This window comes from Hipposideros armiger, unplaced genomic scaffold, assembly GCF_001890085.2.
Source record: "Hipposideros armiger isolate ML-2016 unplaced genomic scaffold, ASM189008v1 scaffold_116, whole genome shotgun sequence".
In the NCBI taxonomy this organism is placed as follows: Eukaryota; Metazoa; Chordata; class Mammalia; order Chiroptera; family Hipposideridae; genus Hipposideros; species Hipposideros armiger.
In genome coordinates, this window is record NW_017731466.1 from 908,036 (window position 1) to 926,353 (window position 18,318).

At 41.7% G+C, this 18,318-nt stretch overlaps 1 protein-coding gene across 4 annotated transcripts in view; it reads left to right on the forward strand.

Annotated features, from left to right (window-relative positions):
- The window catches only part of CRIM1 (cysteine rich transmembrane BMP regulator 1), a 187,734-nt gene that overhangs the window by 143,183 nt on the left and 26,233 nt on the right, over positions 1-18,318 (forward strand). For 3 of the 4 annotated variants that reach the window (XM_019647786.1, XM_019647789.1, XM_019647788.1), the window contains 5 exons: positions 1,917-2,073; positions 4,929-5,050; positions 6,167-6,376; positions 9,968-10,183; positions 14,172-14,393. In XM_019647786.1, the coding sequence (XP_019503331.1) occupies positions 1,917-2,073; positions 4,929-5,050; positions 6,167-6,376; positions 9,968-10,183; positions 14,172-14,393 (927 nt within the window). The remainder of the gene's footprint in view (positions 1-1,916; positions 2,074-4,928; positions 5,051-6,166; positions 6,377-9,967; positions 10,184-14,171; positions 14,394-18,318) is intronic. The other variant, XM_019647787.1, reaches the window with a different exon arrangement.

The window sequence follows — 18,318 nt, forward strand, 5'->3', positions numbered from 1 at the left end:
GCAGCCCAGCTCCAGGTTGAGCTGTTGTTCAGCATCTTAGCTGTGGAGGGCAGTGTCACTGGCCCTCATATGTGGGAACCGAACTGGGGCCCTCTGGCGTCCCAAGCGTGTTCTTAACCATCGTGCCACTCGGCTGGCCCAATACTCCTCCTTTTTTACAGGACTAGAAAAATAAATGCACAAAGTTGCTCAGACTCCATAAGTTTCAAGGATGCCAACTCTGGGAAGTTCTTAGAGTGTTTTTAATTCATCTATTTCCCAACGTAATATACTTGGTGTTGTGACTTAAAAATTCTCATAATAAAAAAATGGGCTCACAACTTAGATCTCAGTATCAGAAAAAGAAATGTGGCCATGAAAGTCTTCTCCATTCTTCATCATTCCCTTAATAATGGTAGAGAGATGAAAAATTATGACCTTTCAAGTCATATAATTACAAATTTTTCAATGAGCCATTTAGAATTTTGCTTTTAAGGCTATAAATTAGTAATCAGTTGCTTCATAGTAGTAATACAGATCCATGAGGTTATACTAAATACATGTAATGAAAGGTTTTTGATAATGACAAAATAGAAAATTGTACCATAAATCACATTTATTAAAAAAAAAAAAACTAAATTAAATGTTTGAGTATTACCAGCTAAGATTCATGAAAGATGCTATCTTAAAATATTTACATAAAACATGAGCCCATTTCACCTGTTAACAGTAATTAAGGTTTAATTTTAGATGATAAAATCTGTGTGTGGAAGGGACAAATGTGTTCTGTTTTTCCTAGTAACTTATACATTACTTAGAATATTTATGCTGTGAAAGGATGTCCAAGTACAATAAAGATTTATTTAGTATTCCAACAAAAATAATCTCTTCTTCCCATGTTACCACTCCATGCAGAGCAGTACTCAAACATTGCCATACTGTTGCCATCAGAATTTGTCTTTCACATTCTGCAGTTAATTTAGACAAGTCTCAACTTACTTGAGTTACATTACTGAGAATGCTTTTTTTCTCACCCTAACGTTTTATTCCCTCTATTATGCTATTAATCCCTAAATCACTTTAAAATCCCTTTAAAATCTTTTTAGAAGACTTCTATTAAGCTAATAGGGCTAGTAGTTTCTTTTGCCATTCATCATTGCTTCTTTTCTTTTTCTTTTTTTTCCCCTTCTGAAATAAGTTAAAACTGACCAACAGGGGACAGTTTAAACATTTCAAATAGTGGATAATTAAACATTAATCTAGATATTCTTTTGACACATACATATTTTAGTCATTTGAGTGTATCCAAACACCTGGATATTTGTCAGCAATAGAGGGGGAAAAAAATCGCTAAATTAAACACTGAAAATTTCACTTTCTATCATGTTATAAGAAATGTACTTTTTAAAGAAAGGGTAAGAAATCCTTTGTGCTGCATGTAGTATGCCATATTATATGATAACATCTAAAACTAGTAAGAGTAAACATTGTGTGAACATTCAAGAACATGCATTATTATGGGCATGCACTAGAAACAAAGTAGACAATGAAATTTTAGGTGTAATTTTCTAATTCTCTCATTTTATCAATAAGTGGCTAATCAGTAGTTTGAGGTGACTAATAAAAACAAATTTCATGAAAAAATTCACTCAGTCTTGTCAGCCTGCTTGCTTTTCAGCACCCAAAGAGAGAACATGTCAAAAGTCTGTTTTTCAGAGTTGGGCTTTTATTTTTTGCAGTAGTACCAAAACATGGAGTTATGTTGTGATATTCGTGAAATAGCGTGAACTATGATTTTTAGCCATTCCTAATGCTATAGTAGAGCTGAGAAATTGACATCTGTGGAAGGTTGGACGATGAGGGGAAGGTCCTGAAACTTCGATGTGTCCTGCTCTGTCCCTCTTTGGAAACAACATGCTGTCCGTGTGTCTTCACAGGGGAGGAACTGTGCACAGGCCTCAAACGAGCCTGCAGCTTGGACTGCCCCTTCGGTTTCGTCACAGACGCCCACAACTGCGAGATATGTCAGTGCCGTCCACGGCCCAAGAAGTGCAGACCCATAATCTGTGACAAGTACTGTCCATTTGGATACCTGTACGTATTTCTGAATTCAGTAGGTCTAGTTTCCGTTGCTTATAATGTGGTGAATGGCTGGACCTACTAGCTGTTCTCTGTGTGTTTGTGAGTGAATCAATGGTGTGCTGAGCCCAGGAGACCTGGGCTTGTTTTGTTAGGTGAATCAGAAAGCAGGGAAAGGGTGGTGTCTCCCCAGAAAAGAATCGAGTTTTCCTCTTCTCTCTTACGAAGGTGGGTCAGTGCCTTGTGATGATACCACCCTTGGGGCCTATTATGTGTCACTTCCCCATTTGGACACTGAGGAGGGATGGAGTTGTCATGGGGCCCCAGTGTTGTGTCACACTTTTCACAACTGTCCCAGTGACTATTTTCTGATAACTTACTTAATCTATACTTAAGATTAGTTGACAGGAACTCAGTTGCAATACTAAGCAACCTTACCTGCCATGCCTTGATATCTTACCTGAGTGCTAATCTACGGTTTGTATTTTTTCTTGAGGTAGCATAGATTTTATGGATTTCCTTGGAGATCAGGACCATGACTTGTATTTTCAAATATTCTTGATTGAGCCAAACCCCATGAAATCATATTATTCCGGGGGTGGTGGAGGGAATAGACACTTCACATTTATTTCCTCGTGTCTGTATTAGCATCTGTTTCTGCCTTCATATCAAGTTGATCCCTTAAGAAAAATTACCTTTCAGAATCTTGCTTTATCATTCTTTCCTTGGTTCCCTTACATTTTAGTCTTTCTGCCTTCTCAATTTGATATATTTATATTGTACTACTAATAATAAGGGACTTAGATCCATCATCTCTTGCGCATCTTGTTAAAGTCATCATTGCTATTCTTCCACTTGGAAATTCTAGTTTAGCACAGAGAGGGTAATGTTAATTCTAATTTTAATTGGGGAAGTTGGGAACAGTATTCTTAAAAATGTCCCAAGTAAACTAATAAATCATCGTTGTCCCTAATCCTAAAATATGACTATGTACCAATAATAGTGTAGGTATTTCTTAGCTTAAAGGCTAATTATAGAATAAAGTATCACCGTAATAGTAGCTACCACCACTTGCTGCAGTATTATGACAGTTCAGAATCAAGGCAGCATTGAGGTCCAGCCTTCATCTCGGAAGTAAATCTCTTTGAGGAATGTAAATTTCACTTTGTAGCCCTGTCAGTAAGCACATTCAAGGAGGACCGAGTTGACCACAGTAGACAAATGAGTAGTGCATCAGCCAGAACAGTAGCTGTGATTCAAGGACAGCCTCTGAAGGAGAATTCTTGGCCAGACACCATATGGGAATGTTAAGATGAAGGCAGCCTTTGGTGTTCCTTGTATACACATGCTGAGTGGATCATTACTGTATGTAAATGCTTACAGAAAGGAGGGAAGGAGGGAGGGAGAGTGGGGTGGGTGAATAGATGGATGAATGAATAAATGAGTGAACAAGCGAATCAGTTAAAGCCTTGATAGGTATTGAAAATGACACAGTGTATGACATATGATATGAATAATTCATTTAATTCCTTGTTCTCGTTGTGCTGAAATAAACAAGTAGACCATTACACCTAGCAAATTGTAGTTTAATTGTCATGTGGACCGTGGAATTCCAAGGGTTCCCCATAGGGCTGTCTTCTTTTAGAGCTCCTTAATTTGTCCAAGATGAGGAAGAACAGGTATTTTTCTTTTTTCTTTTTTCTTCTGTTAGTTGAACACCACTATTGCCGCTTAGGGCTGCTTGGGATAAAATCTGAGGGTAAAGGAGCTCCTCCTGTAGATGAGATGTTGAGCCTGAGAGAGGGCTCAGTCCTGCAACCAGTGGACAGAAAGCAAAGGAGAGTGATTGAGCTCCTTTTATGACAGGCAGTATCACTCTTGTAAAGAAAAGAAAGGAATTGGTAAGAATTTTTGTCCAGAAAAATCTTCACTTGAACTACGGTGATATTTTTTAATAAACATATATTTATTTATTTAATGTCATCTTTACGATCACAACATTTAAGCACTGTAGCTTATTAAAGGAGATCAGTAAGTTTAGCCTTTTTCCTTTACCCCATATGCTTTGGTCATACCCCATGGATGGGAGCATTGTTCAACTGCAATTCTTTTCTAAGTCATAAAGTGACTACTGGACATTGATCTCAGGACTTCTCCAGGCTTTGATCCTTTATCAACATTGTGTTGCGTTCCCAGGTGTATGGGCCTTAACTTCTTCTATCTTCTATAGACATCTTTTTTTCTAGTATCTGAAATTTCTCAGAGATCATGGTTGCAGGAGAAAGCCTGTAGCACTGACAAAAGGAGGACTTTTGCCCCTAATGTAGCTGTCCTATTCGTGGAGTTACACATTCATCCTTTTATATTGTAACACCACTTCTACTAATTAAATCAACAGTGATGTTATTGGGATTTTGAGATTTACATCCCAGAAGCACATAAGTACTTGAGCAATTCTAAACCTTGGCCATGGGGACTTGGGAGTGAGGCAGGGTGGTCATGACCACAGGGAGGTAATTACACATCACTCCAGGAGTTTTTTTAGAGCAAAAGTCAAGTCATTTTGCTCAATAATAGTATCACTTCAGTGACCCTAGGTCTGGTTTTTGTCAACAACAGCCACAAAATCAGCCAGGCACTGTAAATGATTAGCCAGAGACCAGAAAAATTCTAAAACTCTAAAACTCCTCTTTTTATTTTTGAATGGTTTACTCAATTATATTGACCTCGGAACAACATTTGTGTAAAGGTTTGTGGGCTTATGTGCTTAAACTCCAGCTCTCCATCATTTCAGTGACCCTAGGTCTGAGCACTTGGGTATCATTTGAGACGTGGATTTTCTGACCTCTTACAAAATTTTAATTATCCAGGAAGAATAAGCACGGCTGTGACATCTGTCGCTGTAAGAGATGCCCAGAGCTCCCATGCAGTAAAATCTGTCCCTTGGGTTTCCAGCAAGACAGTCATGGCTGTCTTATCTGCAAGTGCAGAGGTAAGTGTGACCGCGTGACCCTCCCCGCCTCGGAGCAACCAGGGGCACAGAAACAGAGCAGAAGGACATCATGTAAATGAAACAATTTCCATGATTGCTGTCTACTATGACCCAGTTGTCCCTCTCTATGGGACTATCCGTTTTCCTATCATCTCAATAGAATAAAAGCTCACAATAGAATTTAAAGTAAGCATATAATGGACAAGCACATTGACCAAATGAATCACTTTCTAGCTCTTCAATTTTACTTCTCTCAGAAACTTCAGCCTAAAGCATTTTTATCTTGACCTCCATAGAGCCTCCCTCTGTCCCACAGTGGATGGATACAATTAATACAGGAAAGACCCCTTTTCAAAGCCCTTGAGGATGGGTGTGGCTCAACAGGTGGCTCCTGTAATTTTCTGGTAACACAGTTTTCCATGAGAATGTAGACAACTGCTAATTAAGCACATGCCAGCCTATAGCTGTGTATAGGGGCGAATCCCGGGCACACCTTTTGCCTGGGACTTCCTGCTCAAGGACGGTGCTAAAGCCGTGAGCATGCGCACTGACCACCATTTCTGCCCCTACCCCAGCTCCGGCCCAGACTGTTTTAGTGGTCAGTATGATCCACAGATGAAGCAATAAAAGATCCCTCGAGTTTGTTCTGTGTTTTTTCAAAGTTGGACAGTTATCACCTGAAGGGTGTTTTGAAGGGGGCTCAGAGTAAACAAAGATCTAGTCCCTGCTTCAGTTGACCTGCTGAACAAAAATCCGTTAGTTGCCAGGGGCCCAGGATTTCCCCACTGGGTGACTTCTAAGAGAGTGATTATTCTGCATGTATTAAATGTGTGTAACATTTGCTATGAAACCAATACTTGTTTATTATATAACAATGAGAAAGCAGAGTGAAATGAGTAAAAATCAATTATAACCCCGCCAATAGGAGAGGACCGTGTTTGTCAACATTGAGAGCATATTAACAAATTCTTTTCATGAGCCTTTTCCATGTAATGAGCCTGTCCCTTTGTAGACATGATTTTTGGTGGCTGGGTAGCGTTGCCTGTAAGGACACTGTGGGCTGTTTCTCCTGTGTAGTAGCTACGTTTTTACCAAGGCTGCCTTCTGTCTGTCCAGAGGTCCCTGTTTCAGCCGGGCCACCTGTCCTGTCAGGCACATGTCTGTCCATGGATGGCCATCATCATAAAAATGAGGAAAGCTGGCATGATGGGTGCCGGGAATGCTACTGTTACAATGGACGGGAAATGTGTGCTCTGATCACCTGCCCGGTGCCTGCCTGTGGCAGCCCCACCATTCATCCGGGACAGTGCTGCCCATCATGTTCAGGTAAAAGCTGGCCGCCATCTTATGTGTTCCCTAAGCAAATGATTTCTGCCTCGCAGGGCCGCCTCACATCTGTGACTTGGGGGGACATGCCGGGGACGACCCCGGGACATATTGCAGCTCTCCGTTGTTTTTGTCAACAATAGCCACGAAATCAGTTGGGCACTCTTAAGTGATTAGCCAGAGACCAGAGAAAATCCTAAAGCTCTAAAACTACTCCTTATTTTTGAATGGCTTACTCTGTTATATTGGTCTTTGAACTACATTTGTGTGAAGGTTTGTGGGTTGATGCACTTAAACTCCAGCTCTCCATTTTACAGAGGTAGCGTATTAAGGCTGAATGTCTTAGTTAATTGGAGGGGATTGGTGCTAATTTTATTCCATAAAAGCTCATTATTCATAAAGTAATATTGGAGAGGGAGAATTATTGAAGTTTGTGGCTATTACTCTTTTTTAAATTAATGGATATTTGGCATTCTTGCCAAATCGGGAAATTTAGAGTGACCACACATCTCAAATATTTAAAATCGTAATAGTGGTAATCAAGATAAGTTACCAGAAGAGCAGAGCAGATTATAACTCATGGGGATCTGAATTATGGTTGTCAATAACTGTAATTATTATCATACTACCTCATCTAGTGCCTTTTATCCAAAGAGCTCAACTCAGTTTTATATTTATTATTTCTTCCTCTGTGCAAGCTATTTTGAGTTAGGGAAAACTTAGGCCATTTTTCATTTGAAAAACAGATACAGAAAGATTAACTCTCTTACCCAAAGTAAATAGTATGTCAGCTGGAAGGCCAGGGAGAAGTGAAGTCCCCCATTCGTACATCACACTTCTTTTAAGACTGAAATGGACTGTCAGATTTTGGAGTCATGATGGTTTTCTGTCTGATCAGTCCAGTCCTGTATCTCCCTGTGATGAATCCATTTATGCAGTGGGTGAAGTAAAGAACCTGAGGTCTGGTCCTTCTGCAGCAAGGCAGGCCCAGGTAGGAGAGAAAGTGGCTCGTCCTGGCCACACTGCACCTGCCCTACCTGCCAGGGGAGACGGACACTTGAAGTCCTTTCAGCTTGAGAGTCTACACACCTCAGTAACTACTAAGGGATCAAAATGACAGGCAGCCCTCACACGCTTGTCGAGGACCAGATTACAGTGTTTGTTTTGTTTTTTTCCCATCGTTTAGTCAGATGTGCTCTGTATCGAAACTATTTCCTTTTTCACATGTTTTGCTAGTTAAATATGAAAAACCACTAGTATCCACTGAAACAGAAGATAAAATGAGCAGTTTGATGAGACAGAACTCGATGATGACTCTTTGGGGAAGGAAGAGTCCCCATTTGTTCCAGTGAAGACCCCTTGCTTTAATTATAAGCATGTGTGTATAGAGTGTGGTCTGCACTTGGGTCTTGGCTAAACATGAACTCAGTGAAGACTGAGTCAGACTGGTGGAAATGCAAAGATATGACTAAGAACAGATTTGACTTAAGAACTGAAAGTTAGTGGAACCAGAACTAGTTTATTCTAGAAATAAGGAAAGTGCTAATGCAAACACACACCAAAATGTCATGTGATTATGGGTGCATGGATATCTAAATATACATGTATAAACACACATATATATTGATATATGTGGGTGTGTAAGGAGATTTTTTCCAAATATCTTTAGTGGATTACCATATATAGATTCTTCTGACTAGAGACCCCAGAACGGTTGTATCCATAAACTCCTACTTTAAAGAATATTTTCTCCTCTCTTCCATTCAAGGATTAACTGTTTTTGGTGTGGTTTCCCCACCTTCCCCCCCACACCCACCCCACCCCACCCGGGCTAAGTGAGCAGCTCCTAACCTCCTCCGATAGAATGATATTGTTTCTTGTATTTTTTTTTTTCTTTCTCACCCTCTACCTTTCAGTTTTTCTTTTAGCACCGCTTCTCCGGCCACTCTCGTATTTTGCCTCAAGGCACATAGTACATACATGAAGTAAAGGGACTCATTAGCAAGACGAGACCTGCAAGCCCACATCACTTTTCTCCTGACCACTTCTCTACATGTCAGCATTTAAAAGGGCAGTCATTATCAATCCTCTCTGTGTCCTTTTTGAAAGCAATAAGGGAGGATTTTTTTTTTCCCAGCATTAGTTTATTGATGCTTCTTTGGAACAATTTTTTGTTTATAAACCATGAGAAAGGCACTTTTGTCATCTTGCCCCAGCTCAGTTTTCATTCCGATTGTCTTCCTGTCTGTTTTCCTCATCCACTGGAAAGTGCGGTCCAGTTGCTTATGAATATAAGCGTTGACCAAGGTCAGTTTTCTGTTATATGTCCTCTCTGTCAAAGTTCCGGTCTTTTCGAGTTCCCTTGAGATAGAGTTGTTTTAAAAGTTACCTCCTTAACTGGAAATCAGCCCATACCACTGTATGCCATCCGTGTGGACTCTTGTGCCAACCTCCCCTTTGAAAGTAACAGCCTGAGAGCTCCTGGAGATTTCAGATCTGAGTATCTGCAGAGACAGGGTAGTTCTTCTGGGGCCCAATCTCCTCCAAGCTCCAAGCGTGAGCCTAGCCATGGTGTCTCCAGACTGCTTCTCGGCAGGGTTCAGCACTGTCAACACCTTCTTGAAATGCTTGTTGAATTTGGATTACACAAGTATGCTTAATGTCTTCATACTTCTCATTTCCCCAGCACAACTCAGGGCAACTCCCAATACCTCTTGACATTTTAAACATCAAATTCCCTCTCTATCATTATCATCTCCCCAAGAGGCCAAAGTTGCCTCTCCTGGAGGGAAAGAAATCATCGTTACCATCAGCCTCTGAGCATTCACTTGGCTTGATGATGCTATCGCCAAATAAATGTTTCATCTCAGGTGAGGGTTTTCAGACTGTTGATTCTACAAGAGTATTCCTGCTTGGTTTGCTGACAGCTGGTCTCGATTGGGGTGTGGCCTGCTCAACCACAGGATGTATTTTCAAGCATAAAAGTACCCAGGGTTCCAGGATAATGAAGAGGATGGAGCACAGAGCATTTGGAAGTTGTGTTTAATCTAGAGGCATATCCATGATCCAAACAAGCATAGACTTGTGTTCAAATCCCTTCTCTGATCTTACTACTCGGAGCCAGCCCTCAGTTCCCTCATATGTAAAATAGGATAATGGTACCTACCTTGCAAGGTTGATGTAAGGAATAAATGAAATAATGCATGTTGAGCACTTAGCATAGAAATTTGACCATAGCATACTTTCAGTAAATGAAAAAATCTTCATTCTATTATAGACAATTCCTACACATTTGCAGAAATCCCCTGAGGCACCTGTTCTTATTTCTACAGTAGGAGTCCTCTCCATGTAATGTAATTCTCTTATTGGATTCTCTCATTATTATTGATAAACTCGAACCACTTGAACCTCACTTCCTAACACTCTTCTGGTCTTGCCTCATGTTTTTATACATGGAATATCTTCTTCACTGTTCTGTTAATGAGAACAGAGTGAGATACTCCATGGTCAGTTTCTCTTCCCTGTCTTTCACGAGTTGCTATGACTACTGAGGAATAACGTCTTGTGTTTTGATTTTGTGTCCTCCCCCAGATGACTTTGTGGTGCAGAAGCCAGAGCTCAGCACCCCTTCCATCTGCCACGCCCCTGGAGGAGAGTACTTTGTGGAAGGAGAAACGTGGAACATAGACTCCTGTACTCAGTGCACGTGCCACAGCGGGCGGGTGCTATGTGAGACGGAGGTGTGCCCGCCGCTGCTCTGCCAGAACCCTGCACGCACCCAGGACTCCTGCTGCCCACAGTGCACAGGTAGCCAGCGCCGTGCCCCGAATGCACGCGGAGGGGAAGGCTGCAGCTCGGGCATGCTCATTCTGCAGGACCAGCAGCGTGAGCCCATGTGGGAGGGTCCCAAACCCAGTCACCAGTAAGCTAGGCAGGACACCTGGCAGCCGGCTTCCTAAATTCATTCCATTCTATAGACCACACATTGAGGCAGTCAGTATGCCATGAAGCTGAGGTGACTTTGGGGGAAAAAAGGGCCGTTGTTTCTTTCTGCCATTTTTGTTCAACCCTACACTTCAGACTCAGGAAGAGACAGTCATGCTGCCCCAGATTATTCCAGATGACTTTGCTAATGTGAAAAGTCATCTTTGTCTTTAACAAATGGGAAGAGCAGTTACTGATAAATAATGTGAATAAAATTCCTTGAAATACCTAAAGGTGTTCAAGACACTTTGAGAATGTGAGATGGAGGGATTGCTAAAATATGCAAACCTGTGATGATTAATAAGTTAAGATCCAAAAGTATTAAGCGACGAGCACTGCACATGTACAAAGAGTATTACTATTTGCTTCTTTTTTGTTCTCAGATAATCTGGCCTTAGTAGGTAAATTTATGGCCATGAAACAAAGATTATCAGATTTTGTTGGATTTTAAATGCAAGTTACTGGTCTTGTAACTAAAGTAGCACTTCAAATTAACACAAGACTATATGACTTTTTTCCCAAAAGATATTTATTTATTTATTTATTTATTTATTTATTTATTTATTTATTTATATATATATATATATAAAATGACCAAGTTGACAGCATACTAGTTTTATTTTGTTGTTGCTTAGTCTTTTATCTTTTCAACTTAAATTAGTAACCTTTTACCTTCTAAGTGTATATTCTTAGGGTACTTCTGCTCAGTAAAACATAAAGCCTTGTATTTCATTACTGTTTTTTGCATTGGATTATCTGGTCAGCTGGCCAGAATCTGTTGTTCCTTCGTTACATCCAGCATAGTTCATGTCCAGAATCTTCATGGGTTCACACTGATGAACCTGTAGGGATAACCACATTATTTGCTGTTGTCATCATGCACTGCTGTCGAAATATTGTCATCTTAGTATAAAATCTTCGGTGTAATTACCAGCCATGTTAACCTGAGAAGCTTAATTAGTGTTACGCCTTTTCTAGTATAAGACAGTTCAGATGTTGTTAGGATATGCATAACCCAGTCCCTACGATATATTTATCATTATTGTTATCACTATATATTTATCATTATCACTGTTTTATTCAGATGCAAATGCTGCTAATGAATTGGTGTTAGAATATAACCCTGTCTATTCTCATCCTCCTGGTAGAAACCAGTTTGAGTGTCTCTTCATTGGAGATCACGAATTTATATCCATTTATATACTCATTTTACATATACTTAAAGGAATGCCTGTAGTGTGAGCCATAGGGATCCCCAGAGTAATGAAAATAGATACAACTCCTGCCCTATAGAGCAACAATCCAAAAGAACAGCTGAACAACCCAATACACTACATTTAAGTAAATAATGACAAAGCGAGAGAAGCGCCTGGAAAGGAAATAACTAAGAGCACATATAACCCAGGAAGTTTTAACTAAAGTAGAAAGTACCTCGGGTTCCACTTATACTAGCATCTGAGGACAAATAACAGGAGTTGGTTAGAGGAGGGGGACTGGAGGAAGGTACTTACCCATGACCACTGGCCCAAATTCACTGGCAGGACACCTGAATGGACTCAGCCCAGAAAAAGATTAAGAGCTACCAGGAAATGGGTCTCCTGTGTATGTGAAAGCATGGTTTCTCAGAGCTGGGTCTCAAGGCGAGTGTGCAGAGGCCCCGCAGATTCTAGCCGAGCGGAGCGGAGCCATTCCTTTCTTCCCCGTGGCTCGTGAGTGGACCCAGCTCCCCTGTGTGCCTGGCCTTGACTTGTCCTTTATAACCCTGCACCTGGGAGATGCTGCCTCTGTTTACATAGAACTTGAGAGAGACTTCAGTGATAGCCCTCATCTTAAATGTTAGGACTTTCTGTTACATACCAATATTAGAAAGGTGAAGAAGCGCATTATCTGAAATCTATATTTTAAAATCAGTCACCCACCCCATCCTTGATCTTTCTGAACTTTCCATTTATAGTTGTGTTGCAGCAATAACAAGGTAGGTCTTAAAATTCAAAACATGAATTTCTTCACATCACAGTAAATTTCTACAGTAGCTCTGACAAATGGTATAAAAATACCTCTAGAAAAACACCATCTCTAACCTTAGGATACTTGCACTCTATGGTAGTCCAAAAATGATACCTACGTACAACGGGAGGGCCGCTTCTGAGGAGCTGCGTCCCTCATGGTAATTGCATCTCCTGGGATGCCTGTCATCTCCCTCTGTGCTTCACACTCTCTCTCCTCTAGTCTGTCTGGCTCAGAGCAAAGTCTGGAAACGGCAATGGGCTCGTGAAGAAAGACTGAGCACCCTACAGGCGGTGATCCCTCCCCCAGATTTCAAAAAGGGAGAGCGTAGAATAGCACTGCTTTCTTTTTCTTTCTTTTAACTTTTTAACTTCCTTTCATTCTTTATTTTCCAGAGTTGTAATGTAGCATAGCATAAGAGAGAGAGAGAGAGAGAGAGAGAGAGAGAGAGAGAGAGAGAGAGCCTAAATAAAAAGAATGAACACAAGTAAAAATAAAAATTGGTGAAAACAAAATAAAAGAGTTAGTGTTTTAAAGCAGAAATATAAAGAAGGGGTCTCTGGGGCAGGAAAAATGGCAAGAGAGGCCCAGAGAAGGCCCAGAGAACCCGTGGGCAGGTTTCCCAGACGAGCTTCCCAGGCAGAGTTGCCAGGTAGGACCCTCATGGATATTTTTAGCCTGTTGAGTGGTGAAGGTGGTTAGAAGTGCTTTTTCTGATCAGCGATTTGTGAGATTTCTAATCTCGGAAACTCACTCCCATATTTTTCTTTGTTATATCCCAGTCATTTTTCTGCTTGAGTTTACAGTTTTCATGTAATTTCAGTGGAGGACGAGACCCAAAGGGATACCTGGGGTTTCCAGTGGCATTCTTTGCTGTGTCAAGTGGTAACTAGATCTGGAAACCCTCTGGTCAAGGCCTTTAAATAGCAAAGACACAAATGACGAGCAGAAGATTTCTCTGTGGGCGCATCTTTATGAGTGATTTAGATTTCTCATCATCATTCAGCCATGAATGTGAATGCATGAACATTAGAATATTACATGTAGCTGCTTTTTGGTAGGTGAAATGAAAACCTGTTTGGGTATTGATGGGATAGGACTACATGTAGCTGCAAAGTAAGAGAAAATCCAGCCATAGCTTTTAAACAAGTAGAGGTTTCTTTTACATACATTACAAGAAGCTTGGAGGCAGATGTTTATTAGCGTTCATTTAGTGCCGCGGTGATACCAAGGCCTCTCTCGCTTACAGGTAGGATAAGGATAGTAAAGCCACAGGCACCACACTCAGATTCAAGGCAGGAAGAAGGTGGAAGTGTGGCAGTAACATCGCATCTGCCCTTCTTTTAAGAAAAGTGAAAGCTTTCCCAGAAATCCGCTCATTAGCCATGAGGTCCCATTAGCCACAGCCAGGTGATGTGGCCACCCCTGGCTGCAAGGGAGACTGGAAAAGCAGGGAGCAGGGTTGTCCTGTGGGACTCATCCCCATTGTGACCCAATTCCTCATCCATCCCCACAAAAATCGGGACGTTCTGAAGCTAAGGAAGAAGAGTAGAGTGGGTGTTACGCAAGCAGCTCACAGAATCTGTGCAACAGATATTTTGTGGTCTTGGTTGTTTTGCTTTAAAATTCAAGACCCTACTTGAGTCAGAGTTGCAGTTTCATTGCAGAGCCATTTTTTAAGGCAGATGGCACAGCAAGCCATGGTGACCGAGAGCATTCTGGGAGGCAGAGTGAGAGTTGCGAAGTTGCACATGTGACCTGCAGTTTCTTTTTTTCCCTGATGACCTTCTGTTCATTTTTCCAGATGAACCTCTCCAGCCTTCCTCACCCCATAATGACAGCGTGCCTAGTTACTGCAAAAATGATGAAGGGGACATATTCCTGGCGGCTGAGTCGTGGAAGCCTGATGTCTGTACCAGCTGCGTGTGCATAGACAGCGTAATTAGCTGTTACTCAGAGTCTTGCCCATCCGTATCCTGTGAGAGACCTGTTTTGAGAAAAGGCCAGTGTTGTCCCTACTGCATAGGTAAGACAAAAAAAATAATCCTTCGTCTCTACCAGGGGCTATGAAATCTATATTGACAGCCATTTGCCTAGATCAGTTAATAGTGTTGAAATCTGCTTTTCTGGTTGACATGCCACCCAGAACCAGAGTAGTCCTATCAGGCAGGGGAAGACTGCGGAAGATGTGTTCCCAAGATAACACGTTAAGACTAAAACGCTCTCAAAATGTCGTGATGTTACAGCACTGTCATGTTCTATGGGGCTGCTTTGCCATGTCAGGATTTTCAACACCAGAACTCTCTCTACCTTATTATTTACGCTGAGTGGTCTTTTGTTCCACACAGAAACACCGTGTCCCATGTTAGAGTACACTTGCTCCTGCCTTGAGATCAACTAAATACAAAATACCAACTTAATCTCCCCATTATTCCTGTCTGCTGACACTGAATTCATTCCATTTCATCCATGCAGTTGCCTCTCTTCAGAGCCTCAGAATACAGAGTGAGGCCTGTCCTTCTTGAGACAGAGCCCTGTCCTTCTTGGGACCCATGGGGATATACCCTGTGAGCATAGGACCTGTGTATAACAGCCCCTGACACCTGTAACAAAACTGTTCCTGTTGACATAAGCCAGATGCTGTTGTGGAGTCCAGAAGACGAGGCTCAGACAGCTGGCAGCTCTAATGGCAGCACAGTCCCTGTTCGCAGGGCCCTCTCTCCCCTGTATTCCTTTTGTATCAAGTCAGGCTCATAGAATCGAGTGAAAGACAGTGATACATCGCAATCCAGTAGTGAACTTCTAACCAGAGGAGCAGGTAGAAGATCAGGCAAGCTTATTAATTGCAGGTATTGTGCATTTATTATTATAGAGACTTTTACATGCTTTCTTGATGTAAATCATTGCGTGTATTTGGGGCAATACCTGAGGAAAAGGAGAGAGCTTCTCTGGCCACAGAGCCTTGTAGCAATTCCCACAGATAAGCCAATGAATGGTGCTCAGGTGCCTATCGGACATGACTCAAGCTTTTCAGGACGGCCCCCTCTCCTTGGCTATGACCCCTGGCCACGTTCTCGGAGTCTGATGCTCATGTTGGTATACAAGAGATGGAAAGCTATTTTAAAAACACAGTTTCTGCTCTCAGGAATTTCACAGAGCTCCGTTTTCTTAGTGTAATGTTCAGGGAATATTTAAATTTATGTTTGAAAGTTGGCTTCTCTTTCAGTAGGTTGACCATGTGTAATTTATTCTTTAAACCATGATGCTTTTGAGAGTAAAATGGGGCTGTTAATACTTTATGATGGGACAGCAGCTCTAGACCAGGAGTGTCACAAGCAAATTGGGACATATGGTTCTCCTACCTTTAAGTGACGGGGACGTTGGGTTTGCCTGTAATACCTACAAGCTTTGTTGCTCCTAACTTTGTAGCTCCAAGTGGAGCCAAAAACGTATCAAAGCGTGCATCCAACTTAGTGCTACTCATCTTTTCAAAGAGCTGACCAAAATTCCCATGAAAAATGGCACTGACTTTGGTAAGATCTAGATGAAAGGTATACCTGGACCCCTGTTTCAGGCCGGGGGTGAGGGGAAGGGGCTGTACAGCCAGTATGACCACATTGAAATATCAAAACTTCAATATTGAAAGAAACAGCTTATGAATCAACCAGGGGTGCTTGGATCACACTTGGGAAACTAGGGCCAGGAGGCCTAAAAATTCCAGGTTACCCTCAGAGGGAAAATCTAGCAGTATATCTCTCAGGTGTTAAAAACTCTCATATTAATTTGTTTAGATAAAAGTTACTATTGTGGGGGCGGCCGGATAGCTCAGTTGGTAAGAGCACAAGCTCTGAACAACAGGGCTGCCAGTTCGATTCCCACATGGGCCAGTGAGCTGTGCCAGTAAGCTGCACCCTCTGCAACTAAGATTGTGAACAACGGCTCGACCTGGAGCTGAGCTGCTGTGAGTGGCTGGCGGCCGGCGCCGTGGGCTGCCATGAACTGCCGTGAGCGGCTGGTGGTCAGTGTGAGTCGCCAGCAGCCAGCAAGAGCTGCCGTGAGCCACCGAGCAGCCGGCCAATGGCCGGCAACCGACTGCCTCAGCCAGGTAGAGCGCAATGATCATAACACCAACATGGGCCAGGGAGCTGCGTCCTCCACCACTAGACTGAGAAGAACGGCTTGACTCGGAGGTGGGGGGGAGGAAGAGGAAGGGGGGAAGTTCCTATTGTGTTTTGCTACTTAATTGATAAATTTATAATCAGGAAATTGCTCAGCTAGTAAATTTGTTTCCAAATGAGAGTAGTAAATTATTTCTCCTCACAAAACCAATTTAACAAATTCAAACTAATGCAAAGAAACCTGCAAATTATAGTGTTCTGTGTCCTTTTCCTTTTTTTTTTTATTTTTTCTTTTGCCTTCATATTTCCTGTTCCAATTCCTGCATCATTTAGACTATACCTTCTCCTTTAGTGTGGGGAAGGAAATACTGATTTGGTCCAAATCTGTGATTTTGACTTTAAGTAAAATTGCAAACAGTTTTACTAAATTGTGGTTCATATAATCATAATGGTATAGTGGAAATTTTGTTTCTGTTACATCTTCCTCCACAACTACCCCTCCCCCAAATGATGTAGGTACAATTATGTCACATAAACCTCTGACTTACCTTCAGGGGAACGTACTGGGGAGAACTAACATTTCATGAGCAGTACTGTGTGCTGCTACTCACTCATTCACCCACCTTAATGCCTCAGACATGTTTGATTATTGAAATAGTCATGAAACCCTTCCGTGTGCATCATACTCATTTTGCCAGTAGTCGTGCTAGATTCGCCTTCATCCTTCCTCGCCTCTTACGTCCATGCGTATGAAGTCAAGTTCAGTCCATGACTGTGATACCGGGATTTTCTGACTCCAGTTGACTCCCTCTGCCTCTCTGGGCGTATTTGTTTCTTATCAGCTTCCTGTCCATGTGGCCCCTCTGTAAGGCAGCAACCCCTGGCAGTACCGGCACCGCTGCAGGTAGTCCCCCCTGTGCCTCAGTGGCAAAGCCTGCATCCCCCTCCAAAGATCACCTAGCAGAGGAAAAGATGGAGAGGCCATCATTCTGCATGTCTTAAAGCACCTGATTGTTTCTCTAGCGGGCTGAGGACCAGGGCTTGCATTGTCTCCTGTCTTAGGCTTTCTCAGTGTGAACCCAGCTCCTTTTAACCCAGGCGATCTGTTCCCAGGATCACATGTGCTTCACCCCAGCCTACAGTGCTGACCTCAGCATGGCCGCACGTCTGCTCCCTGCATGAATATCCTTCCTAATTTGTCAGATACAGATCTCAAAACACCTCAAACCTGCCTTTAATGTGACTTCCATTTTTGGTGATAAAACCTCTAAACAAAAGCATGCTGGCTTGCACCTCCTGTCGTATCCTTATCTGTTACCATAATGGAAATGAAAAGTCGTGGTCCTTCTAAAAGCAGTATAATTACGAATATTTGTGTTCCTTTCAGCTAAATTATCAAGTCACTAATGTGCCATGATAATGCTTCTCTTTGATGTGTGAAGGCCTCGTATTATGTGTGCTAATTTAATAGAATGTGTAATACAGACATAATTAATAGGATTGGTGATTAATTATGAAAAGTGAACAGCTTTGTCTAATTACTTTCAATACCCATCATTAGGGAATTCATCCTTGTACTAGAAAGATGCTAAGTAGTAATTACCCAATCATTTTAATGGAACATCTGATCCCCTCAGTTTTTCTATACCAACTTCCTGTACAAATACATGTGAACTTAGATTTTATTTTCATAGGCTTTTTTTTTTTTTTTTACTGTAATGATGGATTAAAGATTGGGAACAAGAATCAGAAGGTGACTTGGGTATAAATCAGGTGGAGATGAAAGGTCTGGTGGGAATTCTAATGTGTGATTGCAGATTCAATATGGGTTCC